Genomic DNA, 12,143 nt, shown 5'->3' with positions numbered 1-12,143 from the left:
TTATTTTCTGAGAGTTTTTCTGTTGTAAAGTTAAATTGGAGATGTATTTATATTTTATGGGTAGACAATGGCTAGAATGATGATGCTCATAATTTCTACTGAAGTTTAAAAGAACCAGGTGAAAGAATGTATGATAATTTATAAATGAAAAAATGAGAAAATATATGATTGAAAGGACTGGAATTTATACTATGTTATAATCTTAAAGAGGTTTTTTTTAAAAAAAAAAAGATGTACAAATATATATCTATACTTCATAGACTCAGCAAGATGAGTGGTATAAATTTAATAATAAATAAAAAGTCACAAGAGAAACTGTCTATGATGTATAAAATCATTTCAAGTACACATTGGAAATGTAAACAACAAGAAAGGACATGCTATCATGCTTGGTGAATATGTAAAAAAGCTAGAAAATTTGGAAAGAATGGATCTCTGGCGGGCTCAGGACAGGGGTTGTTCCTCTATCCTAGTCCTATTAGATCTCTCAGCGGCTTTTGATACCATCGACCATGGTATCTCGCAGTCAGTGTTGATGGGAGAGCAGAGATCCGCCCTGAGGCCTCTCGTTTGTGGAGTCCCTCAGGGGTCAGTTCTCTCTCCCCTCCTGTTCAACATCTATATGAAACCGCTGGGTGAGATCATTTGGGGTTTCGGGGTGGGGTATCATCAGTATGCTGATGATACCCAACTTTTTCTCCACCCCAAACCAACCCAGTGATGCCCTCGCCATGATGTCCCGTTGCCTGGAGGCGGTCCGGGTCTGGATGGGGAGAAACAGGCTTCGTCTCAATCCTGCCAAGATTGAGTGGCTGTGCATACCGACATCTCGGGTTAACCAGACTATTCCATCTTTAATGATGGGGGTGAGGTGTTACCCCCCATTGATAGGGCTCACAACCTGGGCATCCTCCTGGATTCACGGCTCAATTTTGAAGATCACATAGGAGCCGTAACCAGGGGGGCTTTTGCCCAGGTTTGCCTGGTGCGCCAATTGCGACCCTATCTGGACCGAGATGCTCTACGCACAGTCACTCATGCGCTCATGACCTCCCATTTAGACTACTGCAACGCTCTCTACATGGGGCTGCCCTTGAGGACCACTTGGAGGCTTCAGCTGGTGCAAAATGCAACCACGCAAGTTGTGATGGGGGTTTCCCGATATTCCCATGTAACACCTCTACTCCGTGAGCTGCATTGGCTTCCGGTTGCCCTCCGGGTGAGATTCAAGGTGCTGGTGATGACCTATAAAGCCCTAAATGGCTTGGGTCCGGGATATCTGAGGGAACACCTGCTGCCGGCATCAAGTTCCCTTCTTCCAGTGCGCTCCCACAGGGAGGGCCTTCTCAGGGTGCCGCCGGTTAAAGATTGCCGGTGGGTAACACCCAGGGGGAGGGCCTTCTCTGTGGGTGTGCCTGCCCTCTGGAACCAGCTGCCCGCAGAGCTTAGGACCGCCCCCGACCTTCGTTCATTTCGCCGGGACCTGAAGACCTGGCTCTTCGAGCTTTCCAGCCCAGGCTGAGAGTTTTTTAATTGGGGTTTTTTATATTTTTTTCAGGGATTAAATTTAATCTTTTTAATTGTTTTTAATTTTTGTATCAATGTTTTAAGTACCCTGTAAACCGCCCTGAGTCCTTCGGGAAAGGGCGGTATATAAATTCAATAAAATAAAATAAATAAAATAAACTCCAAAATAAAATTTTGACGATTGATCTGGAGTCTGCTCAATGGAAGTACAGAAAATCTGGGTTTTACTGTATGTAGATATATACATATATACATAGCTATACCTTCTCAAGTTAAGTATATTATGCAGAGCACAGAAAGGAGCAAGAAATAGTAATCCAAATAAATTAAAGGTATAACGTTCAAGAAAATAAATCTATATCTGATGAAAAGAAGTAGAAGATTGTGGATTATTTTTGTTATTTTTAATTAGATATTTATTATTTAATCTTATTTCTACTAGTTTACCGTATATACATTGAACTTTTATTAAGATGTTAGCCTTGAAAATCATGATTAAATTTTTTAGAAAAGAAATGTTAAATGATTCCTTATTTTTATTCCCTTTAACATACAAAGATCTCTAAAGTAAATCCCACTATTGCCAAACCCACACTGAGTCCAGTTAGACTAACACCTACAGTATGTAGGTATGCAGATAAGGTTAATACTTCATATCAATTAAGGAAAATATTTAAGCTCATGGTTGGAAGAAAACAACCAAGCTCAGAGAGCATCAAAAACCCCCTCATTAATATATCTTGCTAAGACATACAGCAGCCTGGTTTGCTTGACAGCAGTTTGTGTATCTATGGCTATATATATTGGATAAACATAGCCAGCCAACATCTATTACTCAGCCAACCATAATTAAATAAACATGTTTATTGCTGTGATATTGCACATTCTTGCAGAGTTGTTACTTATGACATTAATGCCAATATGAAGAAGTGAGGGTACATGGACAGCAGAATGACCTGTATTACTTTAGTTTCCAGGCAGTCATGTCAATAGAATTGGTGAAGGCATACACAAACTCCTGAAAATCAAAAACGATTTTTAAGCAAGTCTTTCTTGGTGTGATGGTTGATTCCAAGTACAGTACTATATTTATCTGAAAAGAAAACAAGATTCTTTCTTCCAAACATTAACCTTTAAATTGAGAAGATTATGTCTCATTTGTAGAGAACAGTTTAGAGATATGATTTAATTTTGAAAGCAATAGTGTGTTTTAACTGACTCCAGTTTACAGCTATTTAATTCTTTTAAATTATCAAATTTTTGAATTATTTGTTTTCATACAAACAGTATTTGCCCTATTAACATTTCCAGTCATTAGCAAGGCAATATAAACTTTTATTTCCATTTTCTTGACAGAGAGATCTCTCAAAATGATGCCCTGGAAACTATAGAATCAGATGTTTTCTCACACCTGCCCAAGCTTTATGAAATGTAAGTAATAAATGGAATTGAAAGAAAATCTCATAAAAATGTGATGAACTAATTGATGAAATGATATAAATGTTATTTATATTTATCAAAAGAAAAAGGACAACAGTCTATTTCTATCCCACCATTGGTGACTACCATGAGCTTAGAGGCATAGTACCATGACTACCTTTCCCTTGGAGCCTGAAAAAATGCACTAATATTTTTATTACAAAAATAGAAATTAGCCCTTGGCTGCCATTTCTTCACTTCTAGACTGAGTAAAATCACTCACCAACTATTCCTGTGGAGGGTATTATGAAGATGTAGTATCATCACTGAAAAGGCTGCCTCTTTTTTCCTGCTTGCCTGATATTGAAAATGGTGGCACTTTGGAGAAGCTTCAAATAATAATCTAAGACAATAAACAGTTTCAAAAGGCAAATATTAAAGCCCTGATTTACTCAATGAGTTGCAAGGAATGATGCATTTGGAGTAAAGGAAGGAATTGCCAGATGGATCATAATCCTTGAACAGGTAAGTTTCCAAGATAAGCTCTGGCTGAAATCAAATTCATAAAGTCAATTTATGACTAACTTGTCATGTGATAATATATTAGTGATAAATTGACATTCATAATTCATACTATCACAGAATCTCTCTATTGATCTGTTCTTATCAAAAGACTAACTTATCATGTGATAAGTTAGTCTTTGGTAAGAACAGATCAATAGAGAGATAGTATGATAGTAAGCATCTAACAATTGATTCACAATAAGCTTGTATGTAGGGCTACAGTTATCATATGCAGATGTATACATTGATTACACTGACATCAGAAAAGTAGGGTAGGGTAATGGTCCTCAAGAGATGGTGGTGTCTTTCTATAAACATATAACTTGATATCATAGTGAAATTTTATATTTGACAAGTTACATACAGCTTAATAGATAAATACTGATTACCCATTCTATTTACTATCAAACAGCAAGACTTAAATCTTTACAATACATATTCTTATGGACGTATTTCTTTTTTCCCTACAGAAGGATTGAGAAAGCAAACAGTCTTGTGTATATTGATAGAAATGCATTCCAGAAACTTCCCAGTCTCAGATATTTGTAAGTTTGTTATTTATGTAACTGTTTCAAATCAAGTTATTTTTACATACAGTATTCTTTTTATTTTGTTTTGTCTACACAATAACCATCCAGTCAATTTCTTTCATGTAATTAATGCAACTGCTCCTGTGGTGAAAGTTTTGATGATGGCAACATTATTTTATTTCAGGTTTTTGCTTATGCTTATGCATTTATTGCTATATTTTTTAGTGTTTATAGAATGTAACTGTGGGAATAAAATGGAATTGTTGCTTGATAAGTGTGGCAGTTTCTTCTTTCTCCCATTTCCATATATGAAACATGTTATGAGCTTCAAAAGCCTTCTGAGAAAAAGTATATAATAAACTATGTAATTCAAAGAACTGCAAGTCACTATCAGAAATATATCTCTAATTCTGTTATGTTTAAGGAGCAACGGGCAATTCTGCTCTTCCCTTTGCTGCCATAATAATCCACATAATGATCCAGAAGAGCATTCTGGTTCTAAGAGGGTTTGTTTCTAAATGTAATCCATTGACTTAATTGAAGCCATAGTGCCCTTCTGTTTGGACAGATATTTGCAGTGAAGGGATATTCAACAGGGAAAAGTCTAGCAGCTCTTCCCTTTACTATCTTCTTACCACTCTGTGGATATGGTCAGATATTGGAATAGGAATTAGAACTTTCCATGTACATCAAAAATCCATTCATGCAGCACTGCTTACAACAGCTGCCCTCTTTTTCCCAAGTAGCTCATATATTCTTTGAATATATCTATATTGTATTAAACTCGGAAACAGGCAAATGTTAATGATAGGAAAAAAGGACTTCACATCCTTATGGTAGAAGAAACAAGCTTAAAGATATAATGGCCTTTTTTGCTGTTATTGTTACACTTTTCATGACTAAAGGCCTTTTTTTTAACCCCTGCCTTAAGTTGTGATGGAGACACAAGAGGTTAGGCTCAGTTTGGTTTAGGGCAGGGGTCGGCAACCTCGGCTCTTTTATGACTCGTGGACTTCAACTCCCAGAATTCCTGAGCCAGCTATGCTGGCTCAGGAATTCTGGGAGTTGAAGTCCACGAGTCATAAAAGAGCCGAGGTTGCCGACCCCTGGTTTAGGGAATTGTGACACATTCGGTACTATGCTGCCATTCCTTATTTGAATTCCTAAAAAACTATGGTCTCTACCAGAGACAAATGCAGCAATTTGTATTGTGTTTCTTTTTTAATTATTTTTGGCACTGCAATGTATTCACAAATGCCATGCCAGACCAGTTCTTTCCCAGCTTTATTTCACACTGATCAGCTGATGAGATATAATGGAAAGGCAAAAGAATCTCAGCGCTTCATCACAGCATTACACACTCCACTGAGAAAACTTGAGTGGCTTTTAAAAACTTAATGAATAAAGAAAAGGGACAGAGCTGCAGATAGCAGTGTAAATTTAATTTTCCATTTCTTTCAGGCATCACAATATTTAGACTTTTCATGTGATGAGGAAAGGTGTCAAGAAAATGGGATTATTTGCTTATTGCTTCCTGCAGTCATACAATAACTTTCTTCTAAAGGTTGCAGTACAAGTGGTTCTTGACTTACGACTACAGTTGGGATTGGGATTTCGGTTGCTATGTGATGTGGTCATTAAGCTGGACCTGATTTTATGGACATTTTCACTGCAGTTATTAAGCAAATTGCACAGTTGTTAAGGGACTTATGTAGTCATTAAGCAAATCCAGCTTCCCCAGCTGACTTTGCTTTGGCCACGAAAGTTGCAAATCGTGATCATATGACCACAAGACACTGCAACTATCATAAATACAAGTCGACTGCACAGTGATGACATGACTGTGGGGGTGGTGAATCTTAACTTCAAAGACAGGTTATAAGTTACTTTTGCCCATGCCATTATAATTTTGAATCCTTGTTAAACAAGTAGTTTTAATACCATGTTTCCCCCAAAATAAGACCAGGTCTTATATTAATTTTTGCTCCAAAAGATGCATTAGGGCTTATTTTCTGGTTAAGTCTTATTTTCAGGGAAATACAGTATTAAATGCATCTGTCTGGCTGACAATCTTAACTGGGGCTTATTGTTAGGGTGGGGCTTATATTACGAGTATCCTGAAAAATCATGCTGGGGTTTCTTTTCTGGCTGGGCCTTATTTACGGGGAAACACAGTAGTAACATTTTATCTACTTGGTACTGATAAATCATAACCAGCTCTATATACAGGTAAGTCCTCAACTTACAACAGTTCATTTAGTGACCATTCAAAGTTACAATAACACTGAAAAAAGTGACATATTTATTAGAGTTGGTTGGCTTGTAACTAAAGCAGCATATAAGTTTGAACAAGGAAGCAAACAAATAAAGAAATACAGTCTATGTTAAGTCATGTTTTTCACTCTTATGACCTTTGCAACATCTCTGTGGTCACATGATTAAAATTCAAACACTTGGCAACTGGCTCATATTTAAGATGGTTGCAGTGTCCCAAGGTCAAGTGATCACCTTTTGTGACCTTCTGACAAGCAAAGTCAATGGGAAAGCCAGATTCATTTAACAACTGTGTTACTGAATTAATAACTGCACTGATTCCCTTAACAACTGGGGCAAGAAAGGTCATAAACTGGGGCAAAATTCATTTAGCAACTGACTCACTTAGCAACACAAATGTTGGGTTCAGTTGTGGTTGTAAGTTGAAGACTACATGTATTGAGTCATACACAATTAGGAAACTAGGTTTACCCTTTCACATGGCATGATTTCTGGGCAAATAATACTATTGACATCACCATTTAGAAGAGAAGGCTTGCACTATTATATATACTTCTGAACTACAGGAGTAACTTCTGAGTAAACACACACAGAATTTAGCTTCATATCACATTTATTTCTATTAATATATGTTTCAATTGGGAAAATGAAATTGCAATTACTTTGCGTTCCTCTTCCACATGTTAATATTTAAACTTTCTACTAACTTTAAAATCATAATCAGGCATCCATATAGATTAATAAAGTATTTAAAACTAAAATGCTGGTTAATAACTAGTTTATGCAGTTACAAAAAGAACAAAAATGATTAGGGTCCAATTATATTTGTTAAGGCCTTTCATTCATTGTTTCTCCATCCCTCCTGCTTTTTTTAAGGAAAGTGTGCCCTTGACTTGTTTCCAAAGATTTTTCAAACAGAACATAAAATTGTTAATTGCTCCTTTCCAGCACAGGCCAAATGGACAATCTGTTTCCAAATGGTAACTTGTTGCCCTTTTCAATACTGTAGATATAAACTTCATTAAAAGGAAAGAGTAAGGGGAACTATTATCTGCAAATGTTTTGGCTTATTAGATCGCACTGTTGGGTTCTTTTGTTTCCAGAGTTGCTGTTCATTTATAATCTGGATTCTAGAATGTTCTGTCATTTCAAGGGATGGGAAAGAAATCCATCATAAATTCCATTTTTCAAGTTCAATGGCAGAAGATACCAACATGGAATCTTCCAGAACAGATAAAAACACAATGTGCTGAGTTGGCTAGGTTAGATCCGAATGTTTCTTTCATTGGAATGAACATTTAAGAAAGCTGCATGAAGAAAAGCATACCTTGGATAGCTTAAAAGTGTATGTACAAAAAGTATACATAGTGGAAAGTGGGATATAAATGTATGTTTATTAGGAAAAGATTAAGAAAATGTATACTACAATTAGAACAAATACAATTCAGGAGGTGATTTAAAAATATTTGCAGGAAATATTTTACAGAGCAGTATTTGAAAACATCATATTGTTCATAGACTGTATTTATTTATTTGCTTGCTTGCTTGCTTGCTTGTTCAGGCTTATATGCTGCTTTAGTTACAAACCAACCAACTCTAATGACTATAATCCCATCTACACATTTTTACTCTTAATAGACTTAAACAAATGTGAACCTATATATAGTTCAAATTTGAAAGGGAATGGGATTTCCTTGGCACTGAAATTCATGTTGGGTTTAGTTTATAACTGTACATCTATAGGGGTTGAAGAACTGGCAAGGTCCTAGCACCAGGGGAGAAGCATTGGCAGGGGTTCAAGCCTGACAATTCATGCTGCAGTAAACGTGTTCCCTTTTGCTCCACTTCAGATTCAAAAACATTCCCTTGCTGAAACATGACCATATAACACAGTGTTGTAAAAACATACATTCACATCTCTGAAACATGTAAGCTAGAGAACCATAATCCTGGAGAAAAATCTATCCATGTCATTGCTAAGAATTTTATTTTGAATTGTTTACTTTACAAATAAATATAATTGCTTGCATAAAACACTGTTCAGACCTAATAACTGTATGCTCTATTCTCTCAGGAAAAAAATGCCCTATGTCCACTACCTGAAAAAACTAAGAGAAACACAAGCAACTTATCTATTGGATAGCCATTCTCAGGAAGTCAGTCAGCCAAGCCGCATTCTGGCATACTGAGTAAGACAAGATTTGTCACTTCTCCTTCTGAGATGCAAAGAGCAAAATGTCATCAGTATTCACAGGCTCTTGGCTGTAGTGCTTAAAAGCCTTCCTTTGCATGCTGTTTTGCTCTCAAGCAAATGTTGTGAGGATATTAAATAAGTCAGATAATAAACCGTTATTAGACTGTGAATAACCAGAAAGATTGAAACACTGCAGAACATTATGATACTGATTTGAAGGCTGACTTTGGAATGGAACTAGTTGTCCCTGGTGTTGGATATGTGACTTACTCCACAAACTCATTAGTTCTTCTGCAGCACAAGTTCTTTGATGCTTCTTTTCATATTTCAGAATCCCTTTAGAATCCTCATAAGTGTGAGGACAAAACTTGCTTTTCCCCTTTCAGTGTCACATATTGTAGCTGAGAACTATGCAGCATATCTGAACAAAGTTGTTTACTGGAGTCAGAAATAATGTCAGTGACAAGATCACAAGATCATCCTGGGACAGCTTTCTCCAATCTAGCACTCTGGTTCTGTGGGATTATAAATCCCACTGTTTTTAATCATTTTTGCTTTCCTGCAAATATATTGGATTAACAGTGAACATTCTGGCTTGCAGTGACACAACTGGAGGGCACCCATGATGGGAAGGCATTTCTCATGAATCTCTCATTTGTCCCTTAAGTAATTATGACTATATATTTCTCTTCTTTTAGGTTAATATCGAACACTGCCATCAGATTTTTGCCTGTTGTTAACCAAGTATACGCTTTGCAGAAAGTTGTGTTGTAAGTTTTTCCTGGATTTTTTTGCAGTTTTAATTTTATGAACATACGTTATGTATGCTCCTGCATGTATGTGTGTAAGAGAGAGCAGGGTGGGGGGAAGCAAAGCAAAGAGAAATAGGAGTCATAAATTAAGATGGATTCAATTCAGATTACAGTTTAGGTTTTACAAATCTTCAACAGAATAAAATCTCAGATTTTAAACTTGCAATGCAAACATGAAAATATAAATTGATACTGGATAATACATATTTCTGGAAACTCTACAAAAGTTTCAGAGTGAATATAACTTCAGAATTAAACAATAGATCAAATTAAAATAATCTGGCCATATAAAATTCTTTCTAGTAAAATACATTTATCAACGTCACATGAACATACTTCCAGTTATGCAGAGACTCTTTCCCTCCATCTCTTTCACATGTACCTACATGCCTTTCCCCAGATCTGCTTCAAAGAGCACTTAGCCTTTCTCCAGAGCAAGATGGGGGGGGGGGGCAAGAGAAGAAGCTGCAGAGGGAAGGAGTAATTTGTTCTCCTAATATCTGTAGCAGTAAATGCACACCACTGGAATTCATTCATAAAATAATACTGAAGACAATAAAGTCATTTTGCACATGGAAACCACATTCCATTGGCATTTATACAAGAATAGATTCCCAGAAGAAAATAGGATTTACCTTCAAACTTCTCTCTCTTTAAAATCAGACTTTGACCTTTCCTTGTTAATTTCAAATTCTGTTCTGCTGATAGTGATCAGAGCAGAGAGAGAATTATGTGTGGTGATCATTGGTTGGAGATTCAGCCACCATGAAAAAGAACTTTAGTAAATACCAGCATTTGGTCACCAATAAAGTAGTATTAGTTGTTACATAAAGTACTTATTATATACTTTATATATTATATATTTTGATTTGATTGTAATGATTGATTGATTGATTGATTTTATATACTGCCCTATTCCCGAAGGACTCAGGGTGGTTTACAGGGCGAATTAAACAATACAAATAAATACAATTAAAATAGAATTAAATTAAGACTAGCCCACGATTAAAACAAATTAAAATTTAAAATTTAAAGTTAAATTAAAACCCCCTCAGTCCGGGCCAGAAAGATCAAATAACCAAGTTTTCAGGTCCCGGCGAAACGCCCACAGAAAATGTCCTCCCCCTTGGAATCACCCGCCGGCATTCCCTAACCGGAGGAACCCTAAGGAGGCCCTCCCTGTGGGAGCGCACAAGACAATGGGAGGCTGATGCTGGCAGCAGGTGCTCCCTGAGATAATCTGGACCCATGCCATTTAGGGCTTTATAGGTCATCACCAGCAATTATGTAATTATGTTCTCACTTCATTTTTATTTTGGTACTTACTACTATAAAATCTTAAAGGATCTGCCTTGTATTTTAACAATACAGTATGAAAATCCATGTTTGTATCCCTTCCCTTGACTTTTCTTTTAATCTCAGAGATATTCAAGACAACATAAATATTCGCAAAATTGAAAGAAATTCTTTTCTCGGCCTAAGTTCTGATCGTGTTGATATGTAAGTTACATCTGATTTTATACATATACATGTTATTTATTTTTTGTCCATCTATATGTAGGTAGATCTTTCGTTATCTCCAAAGTTTTAAAATTAAAATTTATGAACTGCTATTTATTTGTATGATACCATCTTGGGGGGGGGAAAGGGAAAGGGAAACAATTACATGCAATTTACTTTGGCAAATAAGGACAGATTGGCATTAAAAATCACCTTTGCTTCCATTGTTGCTGATTTATCCAGCTCAATCTCTTTTCTCATGGCATTTCCAGTGTCTGCTTAAAGCATGTCTTATACTGTATAGTCCTCCCTTTTCCATGTCTTCATTTTCTCAAGTTTATACTGCTTAACTTACATTTTTTTTAAAAAAATGCAGATGTTATAGTAGGCTTTGAATTTACTACACCTTTCCAACTGATTTAATTTCATGGATGTGAAAATAGGCTTCAGTGCTGACAGAATTGAATTGCTTTACTCCTTTTGCATTCAATGCCCCCCCAGCTCTCTTTCTCAACATGAAGCACATTTAAAAATTAATGATGCTCCCATTCCTTCCCCCTTTCACATGCCAAGGCACTCTCATATCATTCAAGTGCCACTCAAAGTCAGCAGGATGGCTTCTTATTTCCTGTCAGCTCCCGACATTCCCTTCCTTCATTAAACGATGGGGAGAGCAGCTGATTATTTGATACACTTGTGCATAATGTTAATATATCATCACTGGCTACTTCACAGGACAATGTCATGCTGCCTGCTTGGAACCTTTTGCATTGTGTCTTTTAGTAAACCAGCATGCAGCCTTGACACTTCTCATCACTTGTCTGTTGGGCATAACTGAATATATATATATAGGGCAAAGCAGATGCCTGCTTTCTCTTGTTATCATTATGAGAATAACCAACATTTGTTTGTGCCACTTCAGCAATGCTTTCTGACCAAACAGAGTTAAACAGAGTTCATTCTGGGTGGTTTGGGCACTTCTCTGTCCTTCTTTTCCAACATGTTACATGTTCCTATCTCTGTTTTATATCCACTTGCATAAAACAGTGGGTGGGGGGAGGATTCTTTATGACTGTTCTCTAAGCTGCTAAAATAATGGATTCTTCTGATTTGGTCATGATGACCTTCTGCAAGATCCTGTTCAATTCTGTACTACTGAACTCTAAGGTTCTGGTAAGGTATTGCTGTGAGCAGCGCTTCTTAAAACCAGGCAAAAGGCAGCTGATTGCAGGCAAAATTCAAGTGTGTGGTCTAATAAGGTGCACATGATGAAAAGAAGGAATATTAAGAAAGGCCCATGTTTGTAGTAAGAAGCTGATTTGC

At 36.6% G+C, this 12,143-nt stretch overlaps 1 protein-coding gene across 1 annotated transcript in view; it reads left to right on the top strand.

The window, feature by feature from the left end:
* Positions 1-12,143, top strand: part of FSHR (follicle stimulating hormone receptor) — a gene marked incomplete at its 3' end in the record, with an annotated part of 78,130 nt that overhangs the window by 46,947 nt on the left and 19,040 nt on the right. The window contains exons 3-6 of the mRNA XM_081331721.1: positions 2,884-2,958; positions 3,981-4,055; positions 9,207-9,278; positions 10,743-10,820. Of these exons, the coding sequence (XP_081187847.1) occupies positions 2,884-2,958; positions 3,981-4,055; positions 9,207-9,278; positions 10,743-10,820 (300 nt within the window). The remainder of the gene's footprint in view (positions 1-2,883; positions 2,959-3,980; positions 4,056-9,206; positions 9,279-10,742; positions 10,821-12,143) is intronic.

The sequence above is a fragment of the Vipera berus genome (genome assembly GCF_964194415.1).
Source record: "Vipera berus genome assembly, chromosome: 1".
Lineage (NCBI taxonomy): Eukaryota > Metazoa > Chordata > Lepidosauria > Squamata > Viperidae > Vipera > Vipera berus.
This window is presented reverse-complemented; position numbering and strand designations above follow the sequence as displayed.